The following is a 19,188-nucleotide window of genomic DNA, read 5'->3' on the forward strand; positions in this document are numbered from 1 at the left end:
TTTTTCTTTTGTTTTGCTTACTTATTTTTTTTACAATATCCTTTGTACTAACAATCATGTTTCTAACAATTAGTATTTTATTTTCTTTGCAGCACTCCATTATAAATTGCGATCTGATCGGCCTTGAGACTCGATATGCAGAGAGGCATGGTCTCACTGCATTGATCGACCGATTGTATAGATGCGGCGGCCCTGTAAGTCACTCATTTTTCTTGTTTGTAGTTACCATGTTTAATTAGAATGCATTATTTTATGGTGGACTGATGTGTAGTTGTTTTTTTTTTTGAAGAGTCCGTTCGATGCTCCTTTGCGGCAAGATGAGATTTCGGATGGCGAGGATATGTAGCTCCCCCTTGGATCCCTAGAGCTCACACACCCTTCTTTTTTGGTCGCCTGATTTGTGTAGACATTTTCTATGTAGTAGTGATATCTTGTCATGATTGTACTAGTCACTTTCATTATGTGATCATGTATTTATTTCATATATTAGTGTTATGATTTAAGTACACTTTGTTTTTGTTTACACGAGCATTGTACACAGTGCAGAAACTATTTTGTATGACCCAAATAAAGCACATAGTGCTATAGCTGCCGTGCCACAAATTTTTTTTCTCCCTATTACCATCACTATTAGCGTCGCAAATTTACCTGCACCTGGTGTGTAGATCGAATGCTATACGCTCGCGTAGTGAATGCCCGAAGGTCCCCAAGAACAATGGAACTCTACTTTTTACACAAATTACAAGGTAAAAAGCATGAACGACAAGAGCAAGAGACCAATTGGGTGCAATCTCCCCTCATGCCTTGTGTGAGTGCTCCACAAAGCATGTATTTTATGTATTATTCATCTTCAAGCTCAAATAATAGCCCAAATTACAAAATAGCAAGCTTTTAGCTTTTGAGTTTGCTTTAACACAAAAATAGGAATAAAGCTAATGGACGGTGCCCAAAGAGTCTGGCATGCCCAATACAATGTCCAAATAGAAATAACATAATCGTGTGCCCATGCACATACAAAATAATAATAAATATCCGATGCCTCAATAAATAGGCATAACAAATAATAGGCGTGGCGCCTATCAAAATATAATCCATAACTCGAATACTCGCTATCCTCCAATGCTTTCCTCCGCCACTGCTGCTATCTCTACACATCAACTGAAGCATTCACAATCGTTAGTAAAATAATACAATTAAACCGACAAAAGTGAATACCTAGCAGTCTTCAGCTACATAAATAAATCAACTGGTTAGAAATAAATCCTAACCTTAATTTATTACGAGTGCGCACTTTAAACTCATAAACGTTTATTAATTTAATATGCATTTTACGGAATCACCCGCTATGGAATCACCCATGTACACACTAAATTAATGAAACGCCCGAAAGGGACAGGCGTCCCCATCAACTTCTCGCACAAAGAATTCACTTTGTGTATGAGCCCCGGTCATCAAAGTTTACGGAATCCACCGTAAAACCTCACGGAATCCACCGTGGCACGGAATCCACCGTAAAACATGCCTTCTGGCATCAACACCCGTCGTTATTTGCATCATTATTAGCATCGCAGAGTGTCATTATCAGCGTCGTTATTTGCATCGGTATCAGCATTGATACCAACGCAAATAGCGATGCTGATAACGATGCTGATACCGATTGTTCTATGGCGTCGCCAATAACGATGCTTTTAGTGACGACGGGGGCAAATTTTGTTATTCACATTTTCGTCGCTTTTAATGTCGGTATAAGGCATATATCTTGTAGTAACTATGCTTACTTGGAAAAAAGGATTGAAGAAGACATTTGGCACCATCCCTTTTTATAGATTGAATATTTTGATGTGGGGATTAGTAGCTAGGAAATTGCCTAATGCAACATGTGATAGAGCCAACAAATTTAGAATAAACTCCCCCTTATGCTATATATGTTGAAGAAAGGAGAAAATAATTAATTGCTTGTTTTGGGAATGCTTAGAAGCACAAACGCTATGGAAGAGAGGCCGTCAAGGTATGGATAATGTAAACTTGCATGCTATTATAAACTAGAAGTAAGTAATTTTGGGAGATTGAGGCAATTTCAATGAAGTGTAGAGAAGATTTGGGCAATATTGCAAGGATTCATATTGCAAACAATTTGAAATATAAGAAATGAGATGGTACATATCCACATCAAAAGCAATGGAGATGTTTTGGTTGGTAGTTCTATTAGTCTTTTTGATGATGCTACTATTGTGTTAAAAAAGTTGGCTAAAAAGGATGAGGCTTTTGGCCCAATTAGTAGACTAGTAAAAACCCTTGGATAAAGGCTTATAAGCATGTGATGCTAGTGTTTTCGTGATGTTAATCTTATCTACTTATTAATATCAACCTTTGAAATAGAAAAAAGGGGCCACATCAAAATATTTTGAAAAAGAACTGTTGATCATATAAGAAAAGGTAGATTTCAAATATATAAATTCCAAGGGGTTTTTTAAATAGGTGTTTACTATGTGTGATATATGGGATCTATATATAGTAGTGCCTTTTGAGCAGCGAGCTCAGAAATTAAGAGGCACTGTCACTTACATTAGTAATATTGGGCAATCTAGTTAAAAGCACAGTTACAAAATTCTTATACTTTGTAATTAGTATAAGAGCCATTGAAAGTGTTTGCACATCCTAGGTCTTAAGGTTTGTTGATATGTATATATGAGCTTTACTAACTTATAATGTGTTTTATCATGTGAGTTTTCAGATATCTTATTTACAAGTTTTTTAATTTATATATGCATAAAGAATTTTGTGGATCCATCATTGATTTAATAAAATTCCTTCCAAGAACTTGTAAATCTCGTTGACTTTCAAACCTACTTGGTTTTCATGGACTATAGCGCACACATTAAACATTGAAATAATCCTTAACCTCATAGCACACATGCTTAGACACCAATATATGCATGTGCATGTGCATGTGTGTGCATGTGTGCACACACTCATGTACACACGTGCGTATGTACATGCACACACACGTGTGTGCATGTGCACATATAAAATGGACAAATCTAGTGAGCTAGATTGGTGATGTATGTCATACATTTATATTTAATTACTATTGTGCATGGCTATCTAGACATTGTGTGACTTGACCCATCTAACAAGGAGAATAATTGTCATCCTTTGAATATTTGTCTTAAGATGAAAATCTTTGCCATCATTTTTGGTGGTCAAGATATTTGAAGCACCTTTGAATTAGTTCAATCTAACCAAAGACCCTTGACTTAGGACCATCACACAAAGGGTGCTTGTTTGCCAAATTCTTTAATATGCTTGTGTGCATGAGTGTGTGTATAGCATGACCTAAATTTATGAATGTGCCTTGAGTAAACTTTTCATAGGTTGGATACATCATTTCTTTGTAAATGGTTCTAGAGCTAAGTACTTGTTAAAATATTCTCTCAATTAAGTCCAAAAATTACTTTTTTTAATATACACACACAACATATGCATGGGAATTTTTTTAAATGGTAAAATGTGATAAGTTATGCACATCATACAAGCCAAGAATCCACCTATATAAGTTTAAGTCAAGCTCCTTCGGTTGCTTGTACCAAACCACCTTTCAAAGCTTTATTTGTAAGTCAAGTTAATTCTATCATTAGTCTTGTTTCTTCTCATGTCACCTAAGTTCATATAATTCGATTGCAATTAAGATGAGTGAGGTATTTTTCTTGTGTCCAATCACTATTCTTGCCATAATCCATCATTTGGTTGTCACAATGGATGGTTTGGGTTTGGATCACTATAGTACTTTTAAAAATATGTGCTGGTATTCATTGCGTAGTTTGCCTCTTTACTTGATCTCTATTGTCGTTTGACGCATTGTCCCGGCTGTTGTAAAACTTACAATATTCTTATGACAGTCATAGTTTGTATGCTCTAAATATGAAATAATGATCAGAATTGCCAAGCGTTCTCCAAGTCGATACAATCACACAATGATTCTATAATTTCTTATGGTGTAATGGGCACGTGTGCTATGAAATATATACACACAGCCACGAGTGTAAAGCCTGGATATGTGGAAATGCCTTATGAAATCTTAGGATTATCTTCATCTCCTTCTTCTTTCTGCTGTCGTGGCTGTTGCTTCTTCTTCTTCTTCTTCTTTTCTTTTCTTCTCTCTCTCTCTCTCTCTCTCTCTCACTCTCACTGCATAACACGTCTGCAGGACGAAGAAGCAGAAGAGCCCACAGCTTGTTATGATCATTAATTGCGCGCGATGGCGATTCTACTGAGCATCTGCCTGCTAATGCTCGGCATGCTGTTGCTGACGTCCAAGAAGAAGAAGGGACGGTCATCCACAGGACTGAAGCAGCCGCCGGGCCCACGTGGCTGGCCGATTGTGGGGAATCTATTCCAGCTGGGGCGGGAGCCGCACAAGGACATGATGAAGCTGTACGAGGCGTACGGGCCGGTGGTGCGGCTGCGGCTGGGGCGCGTGAACGCCATCACGACGAAGGACCCGGAGATCATCCGGGAGGTAATCCAGACGCAGGATGAGGCCTTCGCCAGCCGCCCGCAGACCATCGGGACGCGCCACCTGGCGTACGGCGGCCGCGACGTGGCGATGGCGCCCTACGGCCCCCACTGGAAGAACATGCGACGCATCTGCATGGAGTACCTCCTCACCACCCGCCGTCTCGACTCTTTCCAGGTACCGCCTACGCTGAGACGCACGCTCTCTCTCTCTCTCTCAAATTCCCACACACAATTCATCCCCTCTCTCGTGTACCTCCACCCGATATGCACTCAACATGGCACGCAAAGGTAACACGATATGTGAGAGCAAGGTATAACTTTGTATTATTCAATCAAAGAAATGTTATAACATAGGCACATTCTAAGACTACACCCTCGTGATGTTATACACATGAGAGAGTTCACCACTGGGTATAGAGAATCACACATAGAGTGGAAACCAAGTAGGGCTCAAAGTCACTACTACTCCAATATAGGTGTTTTCGGTAATAACGCCATGGTATAGCTACAAAGCCCTTACACTCACCCTCACTTGCTGGATTGTTGTTCTCAGCAATATAAGGATCATGTTTATTTTTACTAACAAGCTCACCAGTGTCTGTCGGTTTAGGACTTGGTGAGACATTTGCAGGGTTTTAACACAGTCTATGCTATCAGACTAGTCAATGTCTACCACACTAGGACCTGGGGGTCTTAGGAGGGAGATGTTATTGGTGAAGACTACTGTGTGTTTATCTTGAACATAGTGTTTCCATTTTTTGAGGTAGTGGATGACTATGAGCATTTCCTTCTCATGTGTGCTCCACTTGGTTTCAGCATCTGTGAACTTCTTGGATTCATAAGCTATGGGGTGGCCTTCTTGCACCAGTACGCTCCCAATGCCATAGTCAGATGCATATGTGGAGATCTCAAAGGGTTTGGTGAAGTTAGAGACTTTCAAGATAGGGGTTTTGACTCATGCATTTCTTCATCTGTTCAAAAGCATCATGTTGCTCATTACCCCATGTAAAAGTATTGTCTTCTTTGGTAAGGTGGGACAAGAGTGTGGTGATGAGGTTGTAATCCTTGATGAACCTTTTGCAAACTACTGTGAAGCCAAGGAACTCCTGCACTTCCTTCATAGTCTTTAGTACAGGCCATTTTTGGACAACTTCCACTTTCTTGGGATCCAGCTTGATACTATCAGCTCCTATAATGAAACTTAGAAATTCTAACTCTCTCACTCCAAACTCACATTATTCTAGTTTGGCATACAATTTATGTTTTCGCAGCTTCTCAAAAACTAAGTGTAAGTGTTGCTTGTGTTCTTCTAAGGTTTTGCTATAGACTAGTAGATCATCAATGTAGATAATGATAAATATATCTATCTCTAGTCGAAATACTCTATCCATGAGGCCACAAAATGTGCATTGCTTAGTTCGAGTCCTAAGATTAACCATTCAAATTCTTCTAAGGTTTTGCTATAGACTAGTAGATCATCAATGTAGATAATGATAAATATGTTTATCTCCGATCGAAATACTCTATCCATGAGGCCACAAAATGTGCATTGCTTAGCCTGAGTCCTAAGATTAACCATTCAAAACTACCATATCTGGTGTAGAAAGCTATTTTTGGGATATCTTCTTATGTTGTGTGAATATGATGGTAGCACTTAAGGTCTATGTGGCTAAAGTAATTGGCTCCATGTAGCCTATCTAAAAGGTCCTCCACACATAGTGGGCACCAAAGGGGGACTTATTGGGGCGGATGAAACCTTGTTCTTCTGATTTATGCAGTTGCGTCTTCAACTCTATGAGTTCTATGTGATTCATTTGATAATGGGCTCTGGCCAGTGGAGCATATCTTGGAATGAGCTTGATTTTGTGATCCACACCTCTTCTGGGTGGGAGACCCTTGGGTAGTTATGTTGGCATTACATCTTTGAACTCCTCGAGTATTTCTGTCACTTCTGTGCTGCTGGTTTGGGGTTTGGGCTTCTTGGTGGTCTCTTGCTCAATGGGTTAAATCATACATAGATAGACCATGTCTCCTTGCTTAATAGATTTCTCCACTTGCTTGGTACTACATGTCATGATGCATGGTCTAATAGAGTTCACTTGACATGGTGTTGCTTGGGTTGGCACCCTTAGTTGATTTGGGTTTGACCTCACTGTTTGGCAAGTAGCTTCAGCCTTGTTCTCCTTCATTTGCACTTTGATTGGTGTTCTACCTGGTAATTGCATTCTTTCACATGGTACTCTAACACCTTCTTCTTACATATCTAGCATCATCCGATTCACTCCTTTTCCAAACATTGCAATGACATATTTATCATAGAATTCCAAGCCTCAGATAACTTCAAAATCATCCATGGAGATTACTAAGAAGTTGAGCTTTGCTTTCCATCTCTTGTCTTCTACTTGTACTGCAAAGACCTGTTTCACTTCTTTGGACTCTCCTTGCATGAATGTTACTATCAATCCTTCTGGGGCCTTGGACAATTTCAATCCATGTTTGGCTGTGCACTCCAGTGTGATAAAGTTGTGAGTGGCCCCCGTGTCCCCCATACTGGCATGACTCCCTTTGCTCACTTTGACTTTGATGTATAGGTGGTGGACTACTGCTACTCGGGCCACCATGCAATGGGGCCGTGCACTAACTATCCCCACCCTTGGATGGTCCATGCTTTCATCACTTCTGAAGGAATTTCTTGGATGCATGGGGATTATGGTTCCTCTCCTCCATACACACTAGTGGTATTCACCCTCGACCCACTTGATGACGCTATGTCTTCCATGGGGCATTTGTTTTGATAGTGTGATCCTCCGCATTTGAAGTATCTAATCCCCAAGGTTGGGCTGTGGGGTCTCCACTATGATGTGTTTGATCCAGTGGGACCACATGATGCACTTGGAGTCACTCTATAGTGATTGTTTCCCCATCTACCACTTGCTGCTCTTGGTACTAATGTGGATCGTGACGTGGATGGTGTTACGTTGGAAGTCTGGCTCCACATCTCTGTGAAATGGCCTCTAGGAGCATTGGGTCTCGAGGTCCATGAGTTGTTGTTGAGGTTGGTGTTGAATTTGTTTTGCTTCCCCTGGGCTATCCTCCTATCTTCCAAATCCACTAGTCTTTCAGCCATTCTCATGGCCTCACCTAAACTGATTGGCTCCTACCTCTCTATGTCTCTTCTAGCCCATTCTTGCATACCAAATAAGAATCCATGAAATTTGGTGTCAGTGTCTATGTTGGGTAGTTGCAGCATGATCTGTGCGTATTTGCTAACGTACTCCTTCATCTTCCCTTGCATTTTCTTGAGGTTTCTCCATTCGTTTCTGACTTTGAATTTTTCCATCTTCAAAATGCAATAATCTTTGAGTTCTTCTTGGAGTTCTTTCCATGAAAAGATGGTGTGTCCTTGCTCCTGTTCTAGTAGGTACCAACTAGCCGCGTCCTCCTCCAAGTAGATGGCTACCACCTCTACCTTCCTATCTTTGGTGATTCGTCTCTGACTTTGAATTTTTCCATCTTCAGAATGCAGTAATATTTGAGTTCTTCTTGGAGTTCTTTCCATGAAAAGATGGTGTGTCCTTGCTCCTGTTCTAGTAGGTACCAACTAGCCGTGTCCTCCTCCAAGTAGATGGCTGCTACCTCTGCCTTCCTATCTTTGGTGATTCGTCTCTGACTTTGAATTTTTCCATCTTCGGAATGCAATAATATTTGAGTTCTTCTTGGAGTTCTTCCCCTGAAAAGATGGTGTGTCTTTGCTTCTGTTCTAGTAGGTACCAACTGGCCATGTCCTCCTCCAAGTAGATGGTTGCCACCTTTGCCTTCCTATCTTTGGTTATTCTGGCATATTTCAAGTATCTATCCACCTCTATGATCCACCTCTTCAGAACTAGCCCGTCTCTCTCTCCTTTGTACTTGTGGGGCATCTTGAATTTACTGTAGTCATCTTCTAAGCTATCATTATCTTTCTCTTCTCTATTGTTGTGCTTATTGTTCTTCTTCTTGTCCTACTTCTACTACCTTCTCCTTGTCTTTTCTTATATCTTGCACCCTCCTAGAAGTCTCCTCTCTCCCTAGTCTATCCATCTCCTCTTGTATTTTCTGCCTTTTCTCCTCTTTGTTTTGTTGTAATACCCATTATCTATAGCCCTGCTCCATTCTAAATTTCTTCTCCTTTCCTCTTCCTCTTTCTTCATCTGTATGTTCCTCCAAATTGACTCTAGCATGTCTGACATGCCCTACAACTCTCTCCAATCCCACTACCTTCTCCTCTTGGGCTACTCCATTCTTGCCCTCTACTCTTCTTCCTCTCTTCCATTGTTGGGATGGATACATTCTCTCTGTCATCCTCCATGTGGTCGGTGGGGTTGTCGACGTGGGAAAGCCACTTTTCGCCTTTGGGGTGGTGGTTGTGCCACAGGAAAGCGGCGTCACATCTTCAGATGGTTGATGGTGTTGGGGCTGCCGTGCCAGGGCGTCACATCGAGGTCGGTGCGACATAGGTCGACACAATGAGGGTTGACACGATGGGCGTCGATGCAATGTGGGATGATACGATGGGGGTCGATACGCCGTGGAGCGTCGCGACGTAGGGCAACATGATGCGGGTCATTTCTATTCATTCTCTTTGGGGCACTAGATCCTTTTCTCCTGCTTCCATGAGCACTCCTTCACTCCGAGCAAGAGTTGCTCTGATACCAAGTGTGATGCACCTACACTCATTACGCACTCAACATGGCATAGAAAGGTAACACGATATGTGTGAGAGCAAGGTATACTCTTGTATTATTCAATCAAAGAAATGGTACAACGTAGGCACATCCGAGGACTACACCCTCGTGACGTCGCACATGAGAGGGTTCACCACTAGGTATAGGGAATCACATGTAGAGTGGAAACCAAGCAGGTCTCAGAGTCACTACTACTCCCTATATAGGTGTTTTCGGTAACAACCCCATGGTATAGCTACAAAGCCCTTATATCCCCCCTCCCTCTCTCAAATTCCCACTCTCATTCCCACATTGTAAATTATACATGACAGCCTTTTGAGAGGAGCTTGGAGGCATACAATTTGAAGTTTGCAACACCCTCCAAAGGCTTTTTTAACCTTCTTAATAGGATCACAAATATATTCATACCTTTCTAAATGAAAGGTAATACTCCTTGTAAATTCTATGTCCTTCAAAGTTCTCTAAAGGGAAAAGAGGTGCCCCTTTAAGACCTTGTGAATGAAAACTTGGATAACCCTTCAAGTTTTAGGCCTAGAAGGAGGGGACCCTATTACCTAGCTAGATGCAATTGGAGTGGGGGAAGACCAGAATAGGGTGGGGGTTAGCAACCCTCTCCCTCTAGCTGCACCTAGCTAGATAAGTGGTGCCTCTCGAGCACAAGCCTATAATGTTGATGACTATAGGAAAATTCAAGGGAAAAGAGCCCCTTTTTCCACATGGAAAAATGTCAAAGGCTTCTTCTTGTGTGTGTGTGTGTGTACATCTCTCCCACTTGTTTACCCTAACTAACAACTATCTAAAATATCATTTGAGGTAACTTAATTAACACCATGGTTGCACAAGAAATGGAAGGTCTCAAGTTCAAAACTTACAATTGCATAGCTCTACAATGCCTCTACCTCTTTGAGGTGAAGGCCCAATCACAAAAATATCACAACTCAAATGGTAGCATCAACAAAAAGAAAAGGCATTTACCTAATATGAAGGGTTTGCTAGAGTGCATTAGAGCATTGCCTTACAAGAACACTTTATGAGTGTTGAATTACTATTAGAGTTGAATATTACTTCTTTAAATGCATACAAATGATAAAACATAATAATATGCAGAAAAAGTATCATAGATCCAGTGAGGAAAGATTGCCATGAAGAATACTTGAAAAGAAGTAGTCTTTGCATTGAGGTAGAAACAAAGGGAGCAGAACTCATGATCTAAGGGCCCTCTAGCACACACATTCCAAGGCTATTCAAAAGTCCATTATGTTTGAACTTTTAATGAATATAGTGTAAATTTGTGAAAAATGTGCAATGTGTAAAGAGAATTTAACCATTGTACTAAACGCATGTGATGCATCTAGGCCCACCGTGTTGCTGAGGCTGATTTCATGGTCCATAGCATCCTTAAGAAGGCCCATGCTCACCATCTCATCCATCTTCGAGACACCTTGGGGGCCTTCTCCATGAATGTCATGACCCAAATGTTACTTAGCAAGCGCTTCTTTGGCAATCGCAATGCTGGGCCTGAGGAAGCTGCTGAGTTCCTCGATATCACTCATAAGGTGAGAAGCAAAAATACCAATTAAGTTACCCCCTTTCCACTTGGATTTTTTAATTTATAAACTTCATGAGGGGAGTCAAATTAGGTAATGTCATGGTCCATAAATATTATATTTCTATGTGAAGATGTGATAGTCTAGATAATAGTATGCCAGCTCTTTTTGTACTCCCACTTCATTGTCAAGTATTTGTACTTTTATAATCATGCACTTCAATTGTCCCTGGTCATTAAACATTATCAAGCTTCATTAGCTCAAGCCATTGCATTTGGATGCATTTTTCATTATGTTTAGCCATTTAAACTTAGAAGTTCCTTCACTGTGTATTGCCATCTTTCTTTGAGCATCCATGAAGTAGGAATATAATGCCTTCATCCAAACATTTAAGAGATAAGAAATATGTGGGCTTGCATGCTCCCATGATTTGTAGATCCATCACATGAAAATTTTTTGTCTACATGTTTGTGGGTTTGGTTTTTTTTTTTGGTGGGGGGGTGCATATGTGCATGAAAATAGGTTTATGGAACAACTAGACATGTGTGATGCTTGGAATCTAACTACATTGAATTAGAAAATATCTTCTTATTTTTAAATTTGTAAAGTATTATGATTTTTTAGCTCCTAATTTGATATAGTATATCTTTACAAAATTAAGTATGTCTGCACATGTGTGTGCATGTGCACATGCACACCTAAGGACCTGTAACCATAAATAAGATCACTTTGAGGGATGATGTGCATAAATTCAAAACTTATAAATTTGTACTAGTATGTAAGAGATAATAAATCATTCTTGATGAAAACATAGAGGTAGCTTTAAAAACTAAATAAAAAACTTTGCATGAATATTAATTATACAGGTGTGTGTGTGTGTGCGTGCGTGTGTGCGTGGGGGGTATGTGTGTGTGTTTGCGCACACATTTTTATAGCAAGAAGGTTGATTTCAAATACCTTTTTCCAAATACACACAATTCATGTTTCTTTGTTATTTGGCTAAGCGTCTAACTAAATGAGAGCTTAGCAGAAGTGAGTTTCCCACTAGGGATATTTAGACTCATAGACATCTAGTATAAGTGCACCATCCATTTTAACATGTATGTTTTGTTTACATCACTTGATACAATTACACCTTTGATTAATAGTTACTAGAACCTTAAGAAAAAACTTGACTGAATGGTTTCTTTACATGTTTTCAAGATATTTTGGCTCTTAGGCATCTTTGACATTGCTGACTACCTCCCCTTCCTAAAGTGGTTGGATCTCCAAGGCTACCACAAGATCATGCGTGATGTTGAGAAGCGCATGGATGCCTTCCATTGTGCCATCCTTGATGACCACCGCCACCAGCATAGACTTGGTCAACGTGATGGACCTGAAGACTTTGTTGATATCTTGTTGTCATTACCTCCTGGCAAGCATGGACAAGACCACCTTGATGACATTGAAATGAAAGCTCTTGTTCAAGTAATTCCTTACAATGGATATCCTGTTTGTACTTTAAACACATTACTTTTTGTAGGTTAGATACCATTATCTTATCTTATTATATGTTATGGATTGTTTAGATGTGTGTGTGTGTGTGTGTGTGCGTGCGTGCGTGCATGCTTGCGTGCGTGCGTGCGTGCGTGTGTGTGTGTGTGTGTGTGTAGAATGCCAATGCATGTTTGTATTTTGTATGTAGTTACTAGTCAATTATTTATGGATATGCATTTATAAAACCCCATTTGTTACATGTTATAAGGCAATAAAATGACCTCCTTTTTAAAGGAATTTATATAACTTTCTCAAAATATAATAGAAGTGCCCCTTGTATAGATGTACTCTTGTAAATTTATACAAATTTTGTTAGATAAAATTACCCTTTTGTTGGTTGCATGTGGTAAAGTTACATTTGTAAAGGTGTAGTCCTCAAGATTAGAACTTGTATATGTGAAGGCAATGGTGTTTTGTTCTTTTAAGGATGATGCTTAAATGTTATTGTCATATATTCACATGCATTTACATTTTTAACTCATTTGCAATCCATGCAGGACATGATTGCTGCAGCCATTGACACATCATCAGTGACAAGTGAGTGGTCAATGTCTGAAATTATACGGAATCCAGATGTTCTTAAGAAGGCACAAGAAGAAATAGACAATGTAGTGGGACTTGATAGGTTAGTAGAAGAGACAGACTTACAACAATTGAGATATTTAAGGTGCATCGTGAAGGAAACCTTTAGATTACATCCACCAGGACCATTCTTGATAACCCACGAAGCCGTCAAGGATACAACAATATTAGGATATCATATCCCAAAGAAAACACAAGTGTTTGCAAATGTATATGCATTAGGACGAGACCCTAAAATATGGCCAGAGAAGGTAGATGAATTTTGGCCTGATAGATGGATGGAAGACAAGGTAGAAATAAGGGATGATAAGTACAGGATCATACCATTTGGTGCTGGGAGGAGAAGATGTCCCGGTGCACCCCTTGGGCAATGCATGGTCTTGTTTGCTTTATCAAGGCTCTTGCATAGCTTTGATTGGTCCTTGCCTCCACCAATGAAACCAAAAGATCTAAACATGTCAGAGGCTTTTGGATTGACTTTGCCAAGAGCCTATCCCCTTGTTGCAATCGCAAAGCCTAGACTACCTAGCCATCTCTACGAGAAGTCTATGTAATAGTAAAGGAACACATATATGCCCTTTCAACTTATATTTTTTTACATAGTATTTTTCCATTAATCATGTTTCTCAAAAAATAATTTTCTTTGAAATAACTATGACATTAGGATCTTTAATATGATATTTAGTTTCTTATATGTTGTTACTAGCAAATTGTATAATGTAAGAATATGTTCAAGCACCTCAATCTAGAAAACAATTGTTCACACCTTTTGTAAGAAACTTATTGTAGGTTCCAAAAATGTTATACGATGATATAACTAATTCATATGTTTTCGAAAATAAAATATGTATTTTTGAAAAAGAATGGAAGCATAAATTAATAAATTTAATCTCACAATAGAATTTGAGTTCTTTTGGAGTATAAAAGAACTTCAGAACAATTACAAATCACTTCCATTGTGGACATTGTGACAATCCTTCTAAACATCCAAACTTATGATTTTATGCATCATTATGCACTTGTGATATCAATTTTTGTCTTGTAGTTTTTAAGCACGAGTGAATGTTTAGAAGTCCATAAGTGCCAATAGTGTGATGCCCCTATCTACACACATGCCATGAAAAACTTCTCCATTTTTTGTACCTAAGAAGCACTACGTTACTAAATTGTGTCAAACTATTGGCATCTCTACTTCATACTATTCACTTTAAGGTATATCACTTGGTTTTTTCAAAAGAAAAGGGGGATAAGCTCATTACTACTACAAACAAAACCTACAAAGAAAGATTTACATGTTTATTTGACATGGCATTTGCACTATTCTAAGACTATCCTAACATTCCACAACAATCAATAATCACTTAGACCTCATTGTGTCACCATATTTTATATTCAAATATTACCTTAGGGATTAAAATGATAATTTGAATGGACCACATATGTCCAACCTTACCTTTTAGGGTGTCTTTTGTAGATAACTAGACATAAGTAGTAAGGCCTACATCATGCCACATGTATTATCTTACAAGACAGTATAGAAAATATTTAGAGGCTAGAAGTCCATGCAAATTTTGTTTGGATCTGGAAAAACGTGAGGATGATAGAGCAAGACTTTGGTAAGCTAGGTGTGGTTTAAATTAGAGGATTCTAGAATTGATAATGGAAATCCAAAATCAATCATCTATATGTTATGATCTCATTCTTTTCATGTGTTGAGACATTATGAGTATATGGTTTTCTGATTTGCTTGAGACATAGGAATATAGTTTTGTATGGACAAGCACTAGTTAGCAACTTTAGAATATAGGGTGTTACCATGAATCTGATAAGAAGAGAAGGAGGAGGAGAGGGGAGGAAAGGGAGGGGATGGAGGTGGGGACAAAGAGGGAGGGGGGTCGAGTATACAGGGGGGGGAGAGAGAGAGAGAGAGAGAGAGAGAGAGAGAGAGAGAGAGAGAGAGAGAGAGAGAGAGAGAGAGAGAGAGAGAGAGAGAGAGAGAGAGAGAGAGAGAGAGAGAGAGAGAGAGAGAGAGAGAGAGAGAGAGAGAGAGAGAGAGAGAGAGAGAGAGAGAGAGAGAGAGAGAGAGAGAGAGAGAGAGAGAGAGAGAGAGGATGGTTAAGGGGAGAGAAAGGGAGAGGGAGGCAAGAGAAAAAAGCAAAAAACTAAAAAATTGATTTTAGTTTTTAAAAAAGAAAAAAGATGGGAAGGAAAAGGATGGGGAAAGGGGAGACAAATACATAAAATAAATAAATAAATAAGAACTAATAGAGATTGGGTGTGCATATCCTCATGTTGTGAATATGCATGTGGGGTGGGGTAAAAAAAAATTATATTGACAAAAAGAAAATGGGATGTGAGAGCACAAGCATGAAAACACAATGCATCACAGACACGATGCATGGCATGAGGTAAAAAGTAACATTCACCCATGCACACGAGGAGGCCGAATCATGCAAAAGCATGGAAAAATGAATTCCAAAATATTCAACACTCAAGTGAAGACGTAGCAAAAAGAAAAAGTGGATAGGGAAAGAGCAAAAACATGATTGACGACCCGAATGAGGTATCAAGGGTCAAAAAGAGGTATTCACATGGAAAATGGACGAAAAAGATATGTGTATGAGTACTTAAAAATTAATATAAGGAGATCTGCCTATAGAAACAAAGTGTGGTAAAAAGGAAAAATAGCCAATGTGATGAGCTGCACAATAGGGTTGTCCAGTCAAAACACAAGTTGATTATGAAAAGGGTGGGTTCATGTGAAAAAATATTAAAAAACACACGTGTAAAAGGAATAAAAAACTAAATTAAGGGAATCTTAGAGAAGAAAAAATATTGGGGTGGAAGTGAGTGATAGGGCTATTGTGGGGGGGGGGGGGGGAGTAAGAAAACACAATAAAAAATTAATAACAAGAAATCGGTGTAGTAGAATGGGGGGCAAGTAAAACGAAAAAGGTCCATTTGATAAGCCGGAGAGCGTAATAAGTTTGACCACTGTTTTGATGAAAATTAGATACGTTCACATGGAAAAATGGTAAAAACACAATTGAAAATTAATTGAAAACACACAAAAATTGAATTACGACCAATCGGTGCATCGAAATGATGGGCTAAAAAAGGAAAAAATCAAGGGAAGTAGAAGGGTGGGATTGTTACGTCAAATCTCAGTTCTGATATAAAGAAGTTGTGTTCGCATGGAAACATGTTTGATTCCATCAAATCCTTTAAACATTAATAATTCATGAAACGTTGCTCAGAATAGAGGGCTATAAAATGAAAAAGGGCGAGGTCAAACAAACAAACAAGACTATGGTATCATATTTCAATTTTGGTGAACCTAGAGTATGTCCACATGGAAAATGTGCAAAATAAGGAAAATGTCAAAAGAAAAGGAGAAAACCCTAGGGTGTAAGATATATCATGGATGGGTGGGACAAGGACCCAAATAGGGTTTAGAAAAGAATCATTCTCAATCAATCAAGTGTAAAGGATGTTCGCATGGGTTTATGCAAGATGGATGTGCAGGGACACGTCCCCATACTTATGACCTTACTAGATCTAGTGAAGACAATTAGCAAGGCCTATGCACTATTAAACGACTAGATTGTGACATCCCCACACTTAGATATAATATATACATATATATGCAATAATAGGGTTAGAAACACTTAGCCCATTTTGCTAGTTGTTGAAAATGATAATTGGTGCGTATCAATGTATTTTTAGCTATTTTTTTGTCAAACTTTGGGTGAATTTTGTTTGATTTTGTGGTTGATTGATTGGTTTTGGGATTTTTTGAAAGTGTTTTGGAGTGTGTTGGAATGGGTTGAGTAGGTTTGAGAAGCTCATGATGGCTTTTGATTGAGTTATGATGTGTTGTTTGTTTTTGTGGTGTGTCTATTTGGTTTTCATGTGTTTGTTTTTTTTTTTGGAGAGGTTATGATTTTTAATGAGTGATTTGGAGAATTATTGGGAGTGAGTTTGATGGTTTTTGATAGTTTAGATTGGTTTTAATTTGAGTTGAATGGTTTTTTGTATTTCTTGTTGACCTACTATTTAGCTTTTGTGGATCTTCTAGTGTCTTTTATATGCTTCTCTGAGTGTTATGTTTGATAGATGTTTAGCTTGGGGGAGTTTTATGATAAAAATGGAATAATATTAGCTCAAAAGAGTTCAAAGCAAAGAAAGTAGTTGTTGAAGACTTGAAGTGATAGTGACAGTCGTGAGCCTTGAGAGGTTACTGTAGTGGTCTCCTAACCCTTTGTATCATATATACCTCTTGGGAGGTGTATCCACAACAAGAGAGGATTATTGAGTGTGACTCCTTGTTATTCTCATATACTATTAAGAGAGAGTATATGTGAGAAAGAGTATATGAGAGATAGCTAATTTTCATGAAGAAACATTGTATCTACATGTGAATGATTGAGAGAAAGACTATGAAATATAAATTCCATGTGATGAATTCCATTCAAAGTTGAGCATTCATTTTTGCTCGTTTGGTTCTTTGATGGTTTCTATGAAGAATATATTAAACTTTTTTTGTGATAAATCCATGGAAGATTCATTATATGATGTTGCATACAAAGTTCCTTTGTTCTTGGTATTCTTTTTTCTTGTTGTGGTTTCTAGAGCATAAAGAATATGCTTATTGGTGAGACAATATAGGTTTTATTGTAGTAGTTTTTTTATATCCTTGGTGTTCCTCTTGGGGCTCCACCATGTATGTTTTTTTTTGTAGTGAGTTATATACTTAAACTACATGGCCCTCTCCCAAGAGTAATTATCACCTCTACACATAGCCTTCTCATAAGTAAGGGGCTCACTAGAATTTTTCACCATGACATAATACATATAGGGCTTAAAACAATCAAGAGGATGTGAGACTCTAGTGGATCATCTCAAGACTAGATGTGGGGTCTATATGGATTGTTGTCTCTATCCAATATCATGATCCTATACAACAAGTGGATCTTGGGCCATTACAACATCAATAGCTTTGTAGCAAGCTATCTAAGTGGGGCTAGCTAGATTGTAATAAGAGGCTCCTCCTAAAAGATTGCCATGCGTACCTCAACTAGTTTCTTAGGTTGCTTATGCATCTTATCCTCATAAAACACAAGATCATGGATGTGGATAGCCTTTTGAGCTAGCGGATCCTAATGGAAATAGCCCATCTCATCTACATTAGCATATCCAAGAAAGATACATTTGATGGATTTCGGATCCAACTTATTGGATTTGTCTTTGGATACATGGTAGAAACACGGGGGATTCACTAGAAGTAATAAGGAGACGTCACCTTTGTGCAAGAAATATATGAAAATACCCCTTATCTACCCCCTATTTATGGGACCTTACCTTATAAAATGTATCTTCCTTCCCTTAAATAACCCCCTCCCTTACACACATGGTACCATATGGTAAATCCTAGTGGACCCCCCGAGGTTAGAAAGCTCACATCCAAAGACTATTAAATGAGTATATGAGATAGGTTTGCTAGACCATACCTCCTTAGCAACTTGACCATTTACAAATGAATAGTAGTAGAAACTACCTTAGTCCACAAGTAATATGGTAAGTCTACTTCACTAAACATACTATAGAATTTTTCATGAATAGTCCTATTTATGCACTCTATGATACCATTTTGAGGTGGGATATATGGGGTGGTCAACTGACACTTTATATCCCTCTCATTGCAAAACTATCAAATGCCTTGGAGATATATTCACCCCCATTATCAGATCGTAGGCATTTCAGTCTATGCCTAGACTAGTTCTCAACCATAGTAAGAAATCACTAAATCTTTTGCTTAATAGGATAGGACCAAACTTTATGCAGATAGACATCAATGAATGCCACAAAGTAATTAGTACCACCTAATGACTAATAGGGCATGAGACCACAAGCATCTGAATGAACAAGAGCCGAGAAGGCTTACCCATGTATATAAAGCCAAACTTTTTAAGAGACTTATGTATATGCCTGACATATAAAGAATGATCACAAAAGTCAAAACATGAGTAGTCAAGAGATGGCAAATGCTACAAATGAGTGACTACTTTCATTCATTTTATAGACATATAATGCTACTAAAGAGATATGATAAAGATTAGTCCATGGCGGCCAAGAGATGATCAAGAGATGTCAATATAAGCAAAGGACAGAGGTTGCCAATATTGGCACCTTGAGCAAAAAACAAGACTGCCACGAGTAATCTTCCATCCAGAATCACAAAAAGAGACATGGTACCTATCATCATCCAACTCTCCAGT

General features: G+C 38.7%; 1 protein-coding gene across 4 annotated transcripts; it reads left to right on the forward strand.

Moving 5' to 3' along the window:
- The first annotated feature begins 3,537 nt into the window (after window positions 1–3,537).
- LOC148013939 (cytochrome P450 703A2-like) lies at window positions 3,538–13,527 on the forward strand. 4 transcript variants are annotated; one of them, XM_087667025.1, is made up of 5 exons: window positions 3,538–3,612; window positions 4,208–4,693; window positions 10,598–10,798; window positions 11,993–12,259; window positions 12,826–13,527. In XM_087667025.1, the coding sequence occupies exons 2-5, from the start codon at window positions 4,259–4,261 to the stop codon at window positions 13,462–13,464; spliced, it is 1,542 nt and encodes a 513-aa protein (XP_087523151.1). In that variant the 5' UTR covers window positions 3,538–3,612; window positions 4,208–4,258; the 3' UTR covers window positions 13,465–13,527. The 4 variants fall into 4 exon arrangements, with proteins under 4 accessions (XP_087523151.1, XP_087523153.1, XP_087523155.1 ...); XM_087667027.1 differs by having other exon boundaries at window positions 12,047–12,259; XM_087667029.1 differs by having other exon boundaries at window positions 11,993–12,314; window positions 12,826–12,993.
- Window positions 13,528–19,188: the final 5,661 nt, after the last annotated feature.

The sequence above is a fragment of the Lygodium microphyllum genome, chromosome 25 (assembly GCF_053477565.2).
Source record: "Lygodium microphyllum isolate KBCC chromosome 25, Lygodium_microphyllum_v1.1.10, whole genome shotgun sequence".
In the NCBI taxonomy this organism is placed as follows: Eukaryota; Viridiplantae; Streptophyta; class Polypodiopsida; order Schizaeales; family Lygodiaceae; genus Lygodium; species Lygodium microphyllum.

Bases quoted from the DNA above. Each gene is read 5' to 3' on its own strand.
- LOC148013939 (XM_087667025.1), top strand. From the start codon at position 4,259: ATGGCGATTCTACTGAGCATCTGCCTGCTAATGCTCGGCATGCTGTTG. The intron at 10,799-11,992 runs GTGAGAAGCAAA...CATGTTTTCAAG, and splicing joins TCCTCGATATCACTCATAAG to ATATTTTGGCTCTTAGGCAT. The intron at 12,260-12,825 runs GTAATTCCTTAC...CAATCCATGCAG, and splicing joins AAATGAAAGCTCTTGTTCAA to GACATGATTGCTGCAGCCAT.